Below are 17644 nucleotides of genomic sequence, written 5' to 3'. Positions count from 1 at the left end.
TCCAAGTCTTAGTATGAGAACATCCCAGCCAAAGCTATGTACAGACTAATCAGAACGCCCAAAACCAAACAAAGATAATGAGGAAGCTGAACATATAAACAGATACAAATCCTACATGATTACGAGGCCTAAGAATCAAAGATCATATGCCTTCAAAAAGCCTTTCCCTTCTAACTCAAGATACTTTTTTCTCCATCTCCAAGTTTCATGTGAAAGAGATTCCTATTCACTTTCTATCATTTCCAAAGAATGCATGGGCCTGAGCAGCCATCAGGCATTTGTGAGGGGATTAAAATTGTACCAGTAAAGATGACAGCTATGAAAAGGCAACGGTTCACAGTGGGTGCAAAGCAGCCTCTACTTGGGTCCTAAAGGCTACTCAAGAAAAGCTTTCAACCTATACCACCCGCTGCAGGACAGCTAAACTGGGGAGATTATCAGTTTTATACACTGCCCCAGAAAGTTAAAAAAAAAAAAAAAAAAAAAATAAAAAGGCAGAACAAACAACCTGTAAGCAGCAGGCATATTGTAACTACTACAAATTCATGAGCAATAGGATGCCAATTTATGTTCTGGTCACAACTGGAAGACAGGTCTTAAAACTTTAAGTACAGGATTTAAATATTTTTTAAATTGAAGAATCTAATTTGCAGGTTGCTTTCACTGATTCCCATCACCATAATTCTTGGCTGCTGCTCAAATACAAGAACAACAGAAATTTATTTTCTCCCTTGGCCTGTGTAAGCAGTGAATTAAGGGCTAGTTTAAAAAGGAACTGAGTACAGCAGATGGGGAATGTTTTGATGGTTGGTTTGATTAAAAGCATATAGAAATTCTGGGCTTTGCTGCAAATAGCATGTGCTTATTTTTATGTCCGACACTCTTCTGTCACCCTCATTTTTATGTCTGACAACCTCACATGCATGGCCCAAGCCAGATTTAAAACTTCCCCAGATTTCCACGATCAAGAAATGGTGTCACTGCTCCAGTGGAGTAAAGTGGTCGCAGCAGGATAGCAAGTGGTCCTGGACTTCTGCTAGCCAAGACCAGCTTTGCAGAAACAAAACCAAGACCTAAATTAGGCCAGACAATGAAGCGGTACTCAAAGAAGATACAGGAAGTCAGGGAGAACTTCCCAGGAGCAATCGGGTTTCTGAAGCCCTTTCTTTGTAGCACAGGCTGCTTAATGGGATCTGACTCAGCACTTAATCTACACCTTTCAAGCACAGCTGTCACTGTATTTCTCCAAGACAGGTATTATTTACACCTAAGCAATCACACTGGAGACGGCACAAGGTATTTGCCTTGAACTTTGCATTTAGTTAAGATCCAGTTTATACAAGTTTCAGCCTCACAATTTAGCACCTCAATCAACATTTGCATCAGTGTTTCTGTTACTACCAGCCACCTACACTGTAGTCCTGCATCCTCTGCAGCTTTCAAGTGGATACAATTTGTACCAAAGACATAATACACTGTACAGCTGCAAACTGTATAATGTTCTCATCATTAAGTGTCACTTGTTTTCACATCTTAATTTGCATGCAACAGCCTGGAACAAACCTTTGGTAGCATTAAGGGATCTCAATTAAACAGGAACAATTTAGTTTAGCTAATCAACTCTATTGTCCCAGCAAGCAAAACGCTGAGCCACATGTACTGGTCTGGAAGGGAATCACTAGTCGTGCCGGTTAGACCCCGAGATCCTGAAGAACCAGTACACTGAGGCTCTTTGTCATGAGGCTGGGCAGTGTGGAAGATGCGATCCTGCAGCAAGCAACTGCTACCTCAACAATTTTTCTTGGGTTTACAGATGATTCACCAGCAAGGCTGGAGCCAGTAAGCGTAAGTGGCAATGGATGTAATTGTTTGAGACAGAAGAGTGGATTTCAAATATAGAAGTATAAAAGGCAGGCGGAATTTCTTATGATTCATGGATGTGGGGGTTAGGAATCATGAGAATCTGTGGGGAAGGTCTTAGCAGTTACAGCTGTATTGAAGTTTATAGGAGATTTTGACCCAAGACGTGAAGTACTTCATATAATGATAGACTGTGGCAGTAATTTGGCAGATGGCTGGGAAGACCTGGCAATATTGGGGGAAGATCCCTATATACAACAGGAGTAGCTTTGTAGGGAGGAATATATACACAGGTGAAAAGGAGTTTTAGGGATTGCTGACTTTCTTTCAAGGATTAATCTCACAGTGAATTATATTCTTCGTTTCAAAGCCAAGAAATATTCGCATGTAGTAGGCTGTCCTGAGTGTTCCATCCCATATCTTGGATTCTTATGATCACATCCTCCTGTTTACTAAAATGTTTCACCTCCCTCTGTTCTTTGTAAACTTTTCCACAGCACCAGGGATAGAAAAACCTCATCAGTACAAAAGGTGACGATTAATGTACAAAACAGCAATAAAATAAAAAAAAAAGTGTAATGCATCTATTTAAATTATTAGTTGAAGCAATGGACTGCCATATTAAAAAAAATAATCACAGAAGTACATAAAGGAAAGGTTTTGTGAAGACAAACAGTTCCTCTAACCTTCAATAACTCCAGAATGCTCCGCAAGCAAAAATCAAAACAAACTTTATGGAAGCCAACTTACCTCAATTTGGAAGAGTTCTCCAGCACCTTCACAGTCATTTGATGTAATTATGGGGGTATGAATATGCACGTAGCCATTATCCTGGAACAGACAGAACACTAAAGTTAACTAGCTAAAGATATCAAACACACATCAACTTCAAGGATGACATCAACTAGCACACATCATAACTCGGCTATTAGCCCCCAACTAGGACAGCATATGTACTCTGTTCCTTACAGGGACAAAGACAAGGGACTAACTAAATGCCAACATGATTTACAAATCAATAATGTTTACTACTTGGGTTTTTTCCTCTGTGTTTCATAAACAAATGAAATTTATGCCATTATTATGTGGGTTTTGCAACTGTCCATCTCTACACCATTTCCCTTTCTTCTCACCTAATCCAGTATTTTTATATTTTTGGGTAGTTTCAATCAAATTCACCCCTACAGCCTCAAAACTTCAGTTTCTTCCAGCTTTTTTGAAAATGGTGGTTAGGCAGAGGACACACTCTCAGTGTTCTCCACTAAAAGAAATCATCAAGTATGTTAAATGACAGAAAGGCCAGGGTGGATGGGGCTTTGAGCAACCTGGTCTAGTGGAAGGTGTCCCTGCTCATGGCAGGGGGTTGGAACTATACAATCTTTAAGGTGCCTTCCAACCCAAACCATTCCGTGATTCTGAATTACACACTGCACGGCAGAGAGGCCTTAAAAACATGCAACCACCATGAAAATGTCAGTCCCACCTCTCATCTTCTTAAGAGACAGGGTATACCCAGGTTTGGTCATGCTGTAGGTACCTGGACAATTAACTATTCATGTAATACTTCACAGATCCAGAAGTGCCCTCTGAAACCAGGAAGGATGTACGAAGAAAGAGCCCCTGTCTCTGGGTTTCTCTGCAGTGCTGCTGGAGGCTTGTAGACCATCTGCAGCCCGATTTTCAGTGGATAGGTGTATCAAGTAGACATCAGACAACTACACATGGCATGTTAGGAGCAAAACCAGGAACCAAACTCTACTCACTGTCACTTTCCTAACTTAGTCTCACTACAGAGATCAGGGGTGGAGCACAGAGATCACACCTGTGCATGTCAAGGCAAACAAGAACCTGAAACTAGCAGAGTTCAGCTGTGAACAAAGGATTTGTTTTCTTTTGCATCACTAATGGCTGTCACAAGAGAACTCTTTCAAAATCAGGGTGGGCCAGCATTACCATGACAGAGGCAATGATGTAACGTAACCCATTGTCTATCTACACAAAACATTAATTAAAAAAAAATATTACAAAGCAAATGTTTCTAAAAGCTCAGTTTCACAGCTTTTACTAGAGCAATACAGAGCAACCATTCACATGACAGGTTCTGGTCCTTATCACCAGCTAGTTAAAAGGCTAGGAAGGCAGCAGCAGTATTTACTGTCCATCCTGAGAATCACACTAAAATTAAATTTGGACCAAAATGTTTGTATGGACGTGCAATGCATTTTGTGGAAGTACCCTAACATGACCAAGAGGCAGGAAAGACACTGCAGTCAGCTCTAGGCTACCTTGGTTACAGGTGCAAAGACCTTGGCTTGCGAGTGCCCAGCAGGAGCTCCTCGCTGAGATCCAGTTACGACACAGGAAGTAGTTTCAGAGTCAGAACTTGGCCTGGGAAGGTAACTATAGCCTATCAATACAAAATGCAGGTCTCTGCCACAATCCCATGCATATTCCAGAGACTCGGTGGTCATGTGACCTCCCAACCCTACACGAGATTTTGGAAAATTGCCTGAATTCCTCATGCAGTAGTAGCAGTTTCTGTAAAGCAGCATATTTCACACAGAAGACCATTCCTTTCCAAAGCATGGAAGGGAACTGCACAGGTCTGAAAGATGAGAATCCCATAAAAACCTCTTGGACAGTTCCCCCTTTTAAAAGCTCCTAAAATACTTCAAGTCACTCTACTGGCTCTGACAAACGTGGAAGTTAATTCATGCGCAAACTGAAGGTTGCCATTCACATCACAACCATTTCACTGTGCCTAGGAACAGCGTTCCTAGCCCACCTGGACCACAACACTCAGGAGAAGATTTAAAGATGATGTTTTAGCCTTCAACATCCAAACCAAAGGCATTTGGCATTAGTCATTCACTGCTAGAAACGAATGTGCTAAAAAAAAAAGTTTTTGAAGTTACAGACAGTCTAGATGATTTCAGGTGTGTATTCCTAAACCCCCACTTATTTTCTTCCACCATTAAGGTCTTTACAGCTTTGCACAGTGAAAACACTCCGATTATACTTTCCAGTTACAGTATGTTCTGACATCGTCAAGTTGGAAATTGCAACATTCTTGGGACGATGTAGGTGGCAATTTAAACACTGCTTTCCTTCCATCAGAAATGGAGCAAACCACAGATGTTCCTGGTGCTAGGAGAGTTGTGATACAAGCATTTGCAAGCATCAGGGCTGGGACCAAATCTTCCTTATCCCTTTAAAAATAACTCTAGTGTAGCTCCTGCTGTTCAACTAATAATATTTTTTAATACTGCTCAGCTCTTGAGCATTTTAAACAGTCTGAGCCAGAGTTAATTTGGAAAAGTAAAGCCTATGCTTTTTTTATCTCGTCTGGCTTCCTTGTCCACGTCTGAAACCCAAGTCGTAGCAGGCAATGCCACCTTGTGGACACCGGCACAGAGTGATTCCCAACACAGCCGGGTCTGTCTTGCAGCTGGCACGATGCTGAATGCAAGCCCAGCTTTACCTGACACAGTATTTCCAATTCTAAATAGCATGCAATTCCATACAGGTAACTCCTAGAGCAATAGAGCAAGCACCACTGATGGTGACAAATACCAGCACACTTGGGACCAGAAATTCTATCTCAACAATTCTGACCTGTTCTTTGGACCATACTAATTACTTACACAAGAACTTTGTAATCGGAATGCTCTGAATATAATTGTACTCAAACCAAGGCCAGATTACCTAAACTAAAACGTGTTTATTTCAATGAAAAGCTTTAAAAGAAAGGGCTCAAGTGCACTAGAGGACTTGCTACCTTTTTCTACCCACACAAAGAATTCACTGTCTCTATAAGGCATCTGGAATCAGTTAATTCACTGCTCCCACCACCTGCACAAAGCCTGTACCATGCCCACAGCTTAAGAGTGACACACTCAGAAAGCGCAGGCACCTCCCACCCACCAGTCTGAAATGCATCAAAACAGGAGTCTCCTAATCTCAGCTAACAGCATCCACACAGACCTGTAGCACAGCAGTAGAAAGACAAGAACCGAGGAGAATAACATGAAGCACTGAGTCAGTTTGTTGGTAGCCTTCCTGCATCACAGATTTTTCTGTGTGAGAGGAGGCTTCTATCCAAGGACTGCAAGGTCACTGCTGAGGATGGGTTAACCAACTCCATATTATGTTCTGTTCCACAAGACCACACACGCTTGCAGGCGATTATAGTGCAACTTAGCAAAAAGGATAAAATAACTAACAGAAATGGGCAGAAAGATGCAAACAAGACCACAGATGTGCTAGTCTGATCATAAGCCTGAGCCAGGCTCAGGCCTGGAGAGAAAACCACCGTGTCCAAAACCCATACCCTGCAGTCAAGACATCATGCTTGCTGGCTCCCTCCTAACATGCTCCTATGAAGCCAAACCAGGGGAGCATTTTATACGTCAGGCTCAGTACAGAGGGACTACCTGGAAGAATGCGTGGATGCCTGCAGTGGCTTCACTGCGGATTCTCAAGAGGGAGCTGAGCGTGTTGTTTCTGCACCGCAAGTGTGGGAACTGTCGGACGTACTCCAGTGGATGCCTCTCCTTCATTTTCAGGGGGAACAACTGAAAACAAGGAAAGAAAAATAAAACTACGAGAACTTGGGAGTCAATGTAATTATATTGCTACTCATGCAATACCATCTCTATCTACTAAAACTCAATCGTCCTTACAGAGCAGAGAACTAGATGCTTTTGCCTATCTTTTCTAGTTATTCTGTAGATTTTATAATGCTTATGGCAGAGCCATGAACACAAGAGAGGGTAACAGTGTTCTGAAATGCTCCGCCTTTTGGATGCTGAGCCCCCTTGAAAGCCAGCTGTTCATCTCACTGCTGCAGCAGTGAGCTGATTCCAAACATGCCTGTGGCAGATAGGATCTTCCACCTGCACCATCTGGAGTGTTTTGCCAGTCCCACTGCTTCTCCAATTCGTATTGCAGCCAGACTTATCAGGTAAGCCACCCGGCACAGGTAAGTGCTTCAGGGTGGGACATATGCATGCTCTTAGCTGCCAGCATGTAGAAACAGCTCTGCCCCAGAAGACAGATTTCATAGTGATCCCATGTTTCTCCTTTTGACACACCCTACAGACACCACTGCCAAATCAAAGTGCAGGACCTCTCAGACTTAAGGAAAATGCAGTTAGAAGCATGCTTTGCTGGACACCTGGACCTTTTGAAATTAATTTCCAAAGCAATCCTACCAGTTGGACTCCTGCTGTTCTGACATACCCAGGTATCACAAGGTCCCACCACACGAATGGTTTCAGCTTTCAGCTCCATGTCTTGCATCTTATGAGGACTTTTGACCAGTTCCCCTTGCACTTCCACTGCACTTCCAAAAGTTAAATCTCTAAGAAACCAAGAAAAAAAACCAGCTTAACTAGGCACTTACACAAAAGTCAACTACGTTCAGAAGAGCCATTCCTGTTAATTTAGCTGGACCACTTGAGATCACAAGAGATACTGTAGCCATAGGGCTTAACTGATGAAATGAAAAATTACTAAATGCATAGGCGGGAATGTGAAGAGATTCACAAACCTAGAGAGGAATTTAGAAAAAGGTTGCAATGCTGGACAAGTGAGGGGAAAAGGGACAGACTTTTATTAGAAAGGGCTCTTGGTGTGGACAAACCAGGCTTACAGGAAAAAAAACCTCATTACAATTTATTTTAAAAATCAAGTTACACACAGAGGGTTCCTGGATCACACCAACACACCCAACCCTAGCCCAAAGAACAACTGAGAGTAACAACCAAAATGAAGCTGTAAAACAAGTGCATTATTTTGCTATAATAGAATAGGCGTGCCTATCTAGGGGATATGCCTACCAAGCCAGCCCTGAAGCTGTTACAGGTAGAGCCCAGCACTCTCCAGAACCTGGGGGACAGTTATCTCTAGCTACATCATGTAATTTACAAGTAAGTACAAAGTCCAACAGTAGTCCAAAACACCAAAACTGCTACAGCTATTAAATTAGGTCCAAATTAATCTCACAGGATGAGCAACCGAACCACAAGGCCTCAGCTAAGCTGAGACAGAGTAGTCAGACACTCTCCATCCTAAAAGCAGATCCAGAGACCCCAGCCTGCAGGAGTGCCTTTCCTGTGGTCAGGTGCCAGCTCCCGGTGACCCATTGGCACAGGAAAGGAGGCCTGAGCAGACACCTCCAAGCACTGGTCAACATATTTCTCCAGGTATCTCAAACGAACCAACCTATTTTCCAGGCTGGGATCAGCAACCACCTGGAGGCTTTCCAGAGAACTCCCATCATTTATATGGAGGAACAAAACTTCTTTCTGGGATCGGACAGAGCGGACCCAGCCCTAGAGGGAAAAGAAAAAGAAATTTGTTATTTCTTGGCATGATCTCTGCATAGTTATACTCTTCTTCCAGCTGAGCTGGACACGCTACTTCAGGCTTCTTTCAACTTCTTACTGAAATAAAAGAAAATATTTCTTTAGGAGCAACAAAAATAAAAAATAATTTAAAAAAAAAAAACCCAAAACAAGTAAGTTACTGTCAATTATTCTACTGACTTCACGGCAAAGAGAAACAAATCTTTAAGCAGACATATCAACTCTCCTCCTGAGTCCAGCAGGGACAACTAAGATCTACCTGCATCTCTGGGGAGCTGAGAATACAGAAAGAGGAAAAGTACTCTGAAGATGAAAAGCATTTTAACGAAGTACATATTCTTATTAGTGACGTCCTTCTAAAACACTTCTTACTGAAGCAGTAGAGACGAGTATTTTGATGATTTTGGGTATCAATTTTTATTGCTGTACCACCTGCAGGAAAGTACCAACTGAAATTTTCTCATTAGTTTACGTGCCCTAAGCCATTGGACTGCTAAACCAATGATGCTGCAGCTAAGAGATGCAGGTGAAAAATTACATATTCAAGCAGAACAAAAATTAATTTCTTGGATGTTTCTCCTTATACCTCAAAATCAAGACTGCTATGCTGTCCCCATGGGGGAAAAAAAAAAACTAAGAAAAAAATTTAGAAGCATTATTGTCCAGTTTGACTAAAAGGATTAAAATAATGCAGAAGTTCTTTGTAACAGCAAAACAGTAGAACTGACCACGTACATATCAGACTAATGTCTTATTTTGAGCTTTTCAATGACAAGTAACATTTCCCTTAAGAAATTAAAATGTAAGTCAGCACCCAAGGCACCAAGTAATAGAATCTAAAATACAACTCCCTTAGTTGCTCCCCAGCTCACAAGAGATGAGACAAAGCTGCCCTTAAAAGCAAAACTATCTGCTGAGGAGCTTCCAGCCCATCATACAATAACACTGTACAGAACAACTGAAAACAGAGCTGATTAAACAACCAAACTGCTCCTTTTCCAATCAGTCTTTTGCTTAACTGTAAGTGCTCAAGTAGTTCCAATTATTTCAAATTGAGCAAATGCTCCAGGGATTTTATACCAGACAAATCAATGTGAATCCATCTACTTCAGCTGTCTGGACTGAACAAACTTCAAGAATTAAACAGTACCATAAGTAAAGCATTCTTAAAACTACAACATGTCTACTAACACAGACAAGGCATTAGCCAGGTTTGTGTAACAGGAGAGGACAACTGCACATAAAAACTATGGAAGATTTGAAAATAATGAACCCAACTGTTAATGAAACTTCAGCTTTTGCTCCAGCCTCACAATTTCACAGGCATTTACCTAGACAACCTCTGAAGGGTGATCCACCTGACGCAAGAACTAATGCAAGAAACCAGAGTCCAAAACTGAAATCTGATCATTTGGGTATCCTCGTATTTCTGTGGCTAAAGCAACAGGCACTTAAAGCCTGAAGCTGCTGTGCTTATCCTCTGTGTTCTAGTAAATCCCCAGAACACATCATATACATCATACTTGATGCATTACTTTTAAGGTATAACAGCAGATGTTTTTCTTCGTTTCCTTCCTTGTAAGTGCTCCTTAACTAAACACCCAAAACCCCCTGAACAAAAAAAAAACCCAAAACATTCTCAAGAGCTTTGTTTTCCACCTCATCAGGCTGTTCTGGGATTTGTTAAATAAGGAGATGAGTCTTGCATCCTGCAATAGGAAATAAGACAAGACCCACAGGCTTGTATTGGAGCAGCAGAGGCTGTAGCAGCAATGTTTTGACCACCTCACACCTTACCAGAAGCAATGTGTAGTGACAATCCCAACTCTTTACTTTCAATAACCTGACTAGAACAAGGGTGGTTTTAAGCCAGACCAGTTCCCCAACCCAGTTTAATACAGATTACATTCTTGCCAGCACAGGGAAAGAGCAACAAAGCGGCAAGGACCTAGGGTAGAAAAAAAGGTGGTATTGCCAGTTTTAGCACCAGTTTATTCCAGCTTGCATTACTGATAAAACTACATCTGAGAAGTACCTATACTGGATGAGCTTCTTCCTACCCTATTAGGCTTCATCTACGTGTGTACAGGAACACCAGTGTGCACAAACTGGCTTTTGAGTTTGTAAAATCATAGGATGGTTTGTGCTGGAAGGGAGCTTCACAGATCACATAATTCCAACCCCCCTGCCCCAGGCAGGGCCCACTCCCACCACCCCAGGCTGCTCCCAGCCCCGTCCAGCCTGGCCTGGAGCCCTGCCAGCAATGGGGCATCTACAGCTTCTCTGGGCAACCTGTTCCAGTGCCTCACCACCCTCACTGTAAAAAATTTCTTCCTTATAAATCTCTCCTCTTTCAGTTTAGTTTAAAACTGTTACCAAATACCCCAGTCCTCCACAGATTCATGCAGAAATACTGGTAACTGCACACTTCTAACCAAGGGCCTTGCACTAAAACAGGGACTGTGCATCTGCAGCCACTGCTCTGTCAGTCGGGAACACCAGAAAACAGGTATGCACAACCCTGCAGGCCAGAAAGGGAAAAAGTCCACTTCTCCCAATCTACCTTGGTTCACAACAACTGGACACGAACATCAATGAAACACTTACTGTTGGCTCTACGCAACACTACTATAAACCCAGAGGTGGAACGACCCAAAACAAAGCTTTGAAAACGTCAGCACAGAGGCAATGGGTCATTGTGCCAAACCAAACAGGTAATAAAACCGAAACTGTTTCAGTATAACGAATCCTACTGACAGCCTTTCCCTGCACATGCCGAGTGACTTCAAAGCTTTGTACCTGATCTAACAATGGCAAACCGAAGAAATACATTGAGAGCCGGCTCTAGAGACTATCAAGGAGGGTTGTACGTTTAGCAAAATACGCTGCAGAAGTTCTAGCTTTCCTCCCTGAAGCACAGGTAGTGAAACCGGCGTGGGCCGCCAGGCCGCCTCCCTCCCCCGCCAGGGCTCTGGGCCGAGCCGCTACCAGGCACACCCCGACCTGCCGGCCACACACCTGCACTTTAACCTCGCCGGCCGGCTCCCGCGCCTCCAGCGCCTCCCGGACACGCAGCCGCGCCGCCCGCCGCGCCCGAGGCAGGGAGGCACAGCAGCGGAGGGCCTGCCAGCCACCCCGGGCCCGCAGCATGGCTGAGGCCTAGCGGGCCTGCCCGCCCCGGCGGCCCGACCTCATCCCAGCCCGCTCCCACACGGCTCCCGGCATGTGACGCGCCTCCCGCCGCCTCACGTGACCGTCTCACCCAATGGCCGCCGAGCGCTGGCCCAGCGAGCCAATCGGAACGGACGCGCGCCGAGGGCGAAGGGCCGCCTTTTCCGCCGCCTGGGCGCAAGGGCCTCTGGGAAATGTAGTGCATGGCGTGCGGTGCTGGGGGCGGCAGCGGGTTGAGGCTGTGGCGCCCTGCAGGGCACAGGGGACGGGGCCCCGTGGCGGGAGGGATCCCCATAGCCGCGGGAGGGATCCCCGTGTTGGGTGACAGGGGGTCGGCGGGGGTAAGGGATCCTTGCCCCCTGTGCTGGGCCCTGGTGCGGCCGCCCCTCGAGCCCTGGGCTCAGCGTTGGGCCCCTCACCCCCAGACAGACCCGGAGGGGCTGGAACGTGTCCAGAGCCGGGCAGGGGCTGGGGAAGGGGCTGCGGCACAGCTCGGGGGGGGACGGCGGGGAGAGCTGGGGGACTCAGCCTGGGGAAGGGGAGGCTCAGGGGGTCCTTCTCACTCCCTGCAACTGCCAGACAGGAGGCTGTAGAGAGGCGGGGTGTGTCAGTCTCTTCTCCCAAGGAGCAAGCAATAGGATGAGAGAAAATGGCCTCAAGTTGCACTAGGGGAAGTTTAGATTGGATAGCTTTAGATAGGAAAAATTTCTTCAGTGAAAGGATTGTGAAGCATTAAAACAGGCTGCCCAATAAAGTGATGGAGTCGCCACCGCTGGAGGTATTTAAAAGACGCGTAGATGTGGCGCTTAGGGACGTGGTTTAGTGATGGACTTGGCAGTGCTGGGTTAATGGTTGGACTAGATCTCAAAGGTCTTTTCCAACCTAAATGTTTCTATTATTCTGTTATTCTATCCTGCTGCTTTCTGGGACCTTGGCAGCACTGGTGCTGCCTTTGCGTCAGGAACCCCTGCTGGGTTCCCACCTCCACGAGGAAGACTGTGGGCAGGCCAGGCCAAAGCCTCTGGGGAAAAAAACCTAATGCCAGCTGGGCTGTCAGCCAGGCCAGGCTGTAATGCTGCTCCTCACCGGGCCCTGGGAGCACTTGTGGTAGCAGGCTGAAGGGAGAGGCAGCCCTTCTCAGTGACAGTGCGGTCTGGGGATGGTGTGCTGTGGATGTCAGGGGCCGTCTGCCACTCTCCTGTCCTCCTAGGTCCCTCTCCAGGGGAATAAGTCCCATGTCAGCCCGTGCTTTTCCTAACTGGGGACACAGTACTCAGTTCTGCTCTGCAAGCCCTACTCTGGGACAAGACCCTTCTCCTGTCCTCTTTTCAGCCTTCAGCTCCTCTGAGTGGCAGGTGAGAAGCAATCATCAAAATGAGACTGTCTCCAGCCCTGCGGATCTGTTGGGGAAGAAATTGGACATGAGCTGGTGATGTGCACTTGCATCCCAGAAAGCCTATTGTATCCTGGACTGCATCAAAAGCAGCATGGCCAGCAAATGGAGGGAGGTGATTCTGCTCTTCTGCTCCATTCTGGTGACATCCCACCTGCAGTGCTGCATCCAGCTCTGTGAGTCCCCAGCATAAGAAAGACATGGACCTGTTTGAGCAAGTCCAGAGGAGGCCACAAAAATGATCAGAGGGCTGGAGCACCTCTCCTGTGAGGACAGGCTGAGGGAGTTTGGGTTGTTCAGCCTGGAGAAGAGAAGGCTCCAGGGGCACCTTATTGTGGCCTTTCAATGCTTTAAGGAGTTTATAAGAAAGGTGAAGAGAGGCATTTTACTAAGGCCTGTAGTGACAGGGTAAGAGGCAATGGTTTTAAACTGTTAAAAGTGTAGATTTAGATTGGACATAAGGAAGAAATTTTTTACTCTGAGGCTGGTGAGACACTGGCAAATATTGCCCAGAGAAACTGTGGGTGCCCCACCCCTGGAAGCGTTTAAGGCCAGGTTGGATGGGGCTTTGAGCAGCCTGGGCTGGTGGGAGGGGTCCCTGTCCAAGGCAGGGGGGTTGGACTCAATGATCTTTAAATGTCCCTTCCAACCCAAACCATTCTATGATAAAGGTTTAAGTGCCGCTTCCCCATGCAGCCTGAACTATTCTGCTCTGCCCTTTGCCTGCTCCGCGTGCACCTCTCTTCTGTGCAGTCACGCTGCAGGAAGGCAGCGGCCAAACATGTCTGCTGTGCTTGTGGTCAGAGGTTGTCTCAGTCCTGTGCATTGATCTTTGGACTTACAGTGGGTGAAACAAGGGACAGCGGCAGTGTGATGCCCCAGGGCAAGGAAATGCTGGGAGGTAGCTTTGGTAGTGACACTGCTTGTAGGGGACAAATCCCTGCCTTGCTGCAAGGGCTTGGGTAAGAAAAGAATTGCTGTCAAGAGATCTCATTTAAAAGAAACAAGCTGGGCTCATGGGAAAGAGAAGAGGAAAGCTTTGTAGATGCCTGGTTTCAACTTTCCCCTGTGGTGCTTTTTATCTGTGCATGAAAAGCTTCTTGTCCTCAAAGTCCCCATGCTGCTTGCCAGGGCCTTCCTTTACCTCTGCCTTTGCTCCCAGTAAGCCAGTGTCCCCACCTGTGGCTCTCAGTCTAGACCTGAGCTCTGAGCTGCCTTGAAAAGCTGTCCTGAGGAATTAGAGCTGCAGAGCAGGGGCATGGACATAACTGGCTGAGAAAGACATTCAGAGGAAGGACAGGAGACCACAGGGAGGGGTGCAGGGAGGGTAGGTGCAGGGAGGGCTAGAAATGCGTCCTCAGCCAACGAGAACAACTTGTCCAATGTCTGTCCTCCGTGCCGCTGCAAGGAATCAAGCAGACCACCTGGACACACACAGGTTACTGCCTCAGTGCTGGATGGAAACACAGGGACACATGTGTCTTGATGCTCCTGAGCGAGCAAAATTAGATTTGTTTTAATGCCAATCACCATCCCCTCCTCTAAGGGCCAGCATTGAGCTTTGCTGTATGTTGGTAGTGTGGTGATGTGGTTTCTTAGAGAATCACAGTGCAGGAAGGAGCTGATACTGCTGCAGTGTTCAGGCAGAGATACGGAATGTAAATTGGTGGGAAATCGGGTCTCTACCATTCAGGGAACTCCTGGCTTAATATGAGAATTAAATGAGTGTGTAATGACTGTTCAGTGCATGTGTTCTCTCTGCCCTGTCACAGACAGTGCATTTACTGCTGGTCTCAGCTATATGTTTTTCCTGTCTAGTTTGGTCCATACTACCCAGGATAACCCGCTGGGTTATTTGACTTATAAAAGCTTTTCCAGGCTGTATAAACAGTTAATATAGGGAATAATTAGGGAGTGTCTAAATACACCAGGGAAGAGGTAAGGTTCTTCCCCTCAGACCCGTCTGATCCAGGGCCAGCTGTGGGAAGCGGGTAACACAAGAAAGTCTGGCCTCAAATTTCTAGGACTGAACTTGAACTTTTCCCATCCAGCTGAATATCCTTCCTTCTAAAAACCAAATGATATCAGTGGAGAGGGCAGGGATTTGGTCCATCAGTCCCCCAAAGAAAATGACAATGAAGCACTGGCAGAGTGCAAAGCTGACAGTCTTTCAGGTGGCTTTTCTTGCCCTTGGAGCTCAGGTCCACTTCAGCTGCTGCTCCATACGCCCTGATCTGCTCCATACTCCCTTTTGCCAAGTTCCTCACCTGGGGCCAATACTGCAGAGACTTACTTATGTTGCTGTGAGCTGTTCCAGGCTTCTGGACTGCAGACAGTGTTCATGTGCTGACAGGCACAATTTCCAGCAATTTTTTTTAAGATGACAGGGGGACAGACAGGGGCTACTGTGTTCCCAGAGCTCTCCAACAAACATTGATTTATTTCCGACAGAGCTGACCACCCTTGATTCACTGCTGGATGCTGTCCTCACTGGCCAGCAGTTTGGCAATGTCAGTAACGTGAACCACAGCCCCAGTGATGACCCCAGATCTCAGGTTGTTTCTATAGGTCCATATGGGTCCGTGCAGTGCTGGAGCTAACTTGTAGCTCTGTTCCCTCTCTGGTATGTGAACTGGGTGTTTTAGAGCTATTTCAGGTGCCCACAAAGACATGGCAGTGTCTGAATATGTATTTTATTTCTTTCCCTGCAGAGCAGAGCTCTTCTAAAAGCTCTCCAGAGGACACTGGTGCTGTTTGCAGATCATATTAGTAATGTAAGTCTGGGCTGGGAGGCAGGAAACCGGTTGTCAGGGTGTCTGCAGGGAGGGAGTTTCAAAGGACGGTGAGAAATAATGATTCTCCTGTACAGTCCCAGCTGGACATAGGAGCTGTGGTGGGAAAAGGGCTTCCAAGCAGGCAGCGTCTGTTTTTGGGCAGGAGTGGAGAATCAGCCTTATTCTTATAGGGCATCATCTCCTTGGCACCATCCATAGAGCAATGCCCAGCTTTCACCTGGAGCAGGGGTGCTCTGAGATGCCTGTTCTCTGGGTGTTTCAGCCTGGTGCTTTAGCTCCAGACTGTCTCCTCATGTGGCCTCCTCACCCATGCCTTTCTGTTCTTTCATTTCATCCTTTCTAGTGGGTGGGGGAGGAAAAGCTCCATCCACACAGTTCTGCTTCTGAATTGAATCTGTCCTTGTTCCCTTCTGATTCTGGGGCTTTTAGCCCCAGATCCTTCAGATGTGGCCAGGGAGTTGCCTAAGAAAGGCAAGGGACAAGGTGGGAGTGGTACAAAGCAAGGAATCCAATCTTGCCTCCTCCAAAATGACTCTCATTCACCTGGCGTCTGATGACATGAACCTGGTTTGTCCATATAGTTCGGAATTTGAGATGCTGTTAAAGGAAAACTCTCCCCTCGGGGCTGGCCATGTGGATATCTTTTCCATCTCTCTCCTTCTGAGAGCCTTGAAGATGTGTTTCCCAGCAGTGGCATCTCTTTCTGATTTCGAGGGTTCTTTCAGTGAGGGCTTTTATCAGCAATGGTGTCCGCTGTTCGTGGACCTCTGATCTGGAGTCCTGAGCATCCCCAGAAAAGTCCAGCATCCGTTTGAGTACATTGCCAGGAGATCAACTTGTACCTTCTGCTTGAAGCTCGACATAGTGCCTTCTGGGCAGATAAAGGACTATGCATGCAGGCATAAGCATGTCCCTCCAAAAGGTAGAAGATTAAGGCAGATACATCCTTGTTAACCTATGGATAATATGCAGTTCTTCAATCTGACAGACTCCCCACAGTTATGAAGCCTTCTCACTGTTATCAGTGGATGCCCTTTCCCTTTGGTGTCCTTAAAGGTCCTAGCCTGAAAGTTAGATGCACAAGACAGTCAACATCCTGCTGTGTTTTGGATGTGGGAATGGGGACACTGTGATTAGAAAGTGCTGGCCTTTTTTTCAGAGATCTCTTGGTAACCTGAAATGGAGCACATTTGTCCTTTGTTTCACAGCAGTAGCTTTTCAATGAAATGCGATACAATATGTAGCTCATTCCTTCCACAAATAAAGCTGATTTTCCCTAAGCAAACCATTAGTTTAAGATATTTCATTCTTTCTGTCTCAACTTCCAGTTGTTTGGTTTTTTTTCTGAACCCTTCACTGAAACCAAAACCAAAGCAGATGCAAAAACTGCTTCTTTCTGTGTCCTCCAAAGTTTTCTTTATGCTTCCCAGCAGATGAAGAAAAGGGGAGACCCTGTCCTTCTGTCAGAGGGTAACACATGACTTGGCCTCGCTGATTTTAGGTTTCATGAGAGGGCCAGCGTCATGGTGCCACTCTTTGCCCAGGTTGATGGCTGAGTAAACACAATGCTCAGAGATGCTCTAGGCTTGGTCTGTTGGGGCTAGGCTGTATTCACAGTCCTCTGAGAGCACCCCTGGGCCCCAGGAAGGAGCCAGCCTAGAGCTAACACCCCGGGGCTGGAGCCCTGGGAGTTGCACAGCAGTATCTGAGCTGCTTTGTTGACTGTTCTGCTCTGACAGCACTCATTGTGGTGTCGCTTGATGAAACCCTTATTCTGCCTCCCTCCAGAAAAAATTCTAGTGAAAGGCAGGAATTGAACTCTTTCCTGCCTGATTACCACTGATGTTGCTCAATTCTGATAATGGATCCATAGTAAGGGGCTGTTCAATCCCCTCCTCAAGTTCCTCCTCTCAGAGCTTTGCTGAGAAGTTCCTACTTTGACCTGAGATGTGGTTGTTAGCAGTCTAGCTCTCTCTTCAGACTTTTTTTTCTCCTACTTGAGGAACAATGGCTTCTCTGGGGATTCCTGGGTTCAAAACCTGATTTGTGACTCCTGT

General features: G+C 46.0%; 1 protein-coding gene across 3 annotated transcripts in view; it reads right to left on the bottom strand.

The window, feature by feature from the left end:
• The window catches only part of NARS2 (asparaginyl-tRNA synthetase 2, mitochondrial), a 52685-nt gene extending 41230 nt beyond the window's left edge, over positions 1-11455 (bottom strand). For 2 of the 3 annotated variants that reach the window (XM_055801274.1, XM_055801272.1), the window contains exons 1-5: positions 11247-11454; positions 8086-8195; positions 7102-7222; positions 6294-6434; positions 2611-2691 (exon numbers count right to left, since the gene is read on the bottom strand). In XM_055801274.1, the coding sequence (XP_055657249.1) occupies positions 2611-2691; positions 6294-6434; positions 7102-7222; positions 8086-8195; positions 11247-11378 (585 nt within the window). In that variant the 5' untranslated portion in view covers positions 11379-11454. Of the gene's footprint in view, positions 1-2610; positions 2692-6293; positions 6435-7101; positions 7223-8085; positions 8196-11246 lie in introns of all 3 variants that reach the window. The other variant, XM_055801275.1, reaches the window with a different exon arrangement.
• Positions 11456-17644: the final 6189 nt, after the last annotated feature.

Source organism: Falco peregrinus, chromosome 4 (genome assembly GCF_023634155.1).
Source record: "Falco peregrinus isolate bFalPer1 chromosome 4, bFalPer1.pri, whole genome shotgun sequence".
NCBI lineage: Eukaryota > Metazoa > Chordata > Aves > Falconiformes > Falconidae > Falco > Falco peregrinus.
Note: the sequence above shows the minus strand (reverse complement) of the source record. Positions and strands in the feature narration are given on the sequence as shown.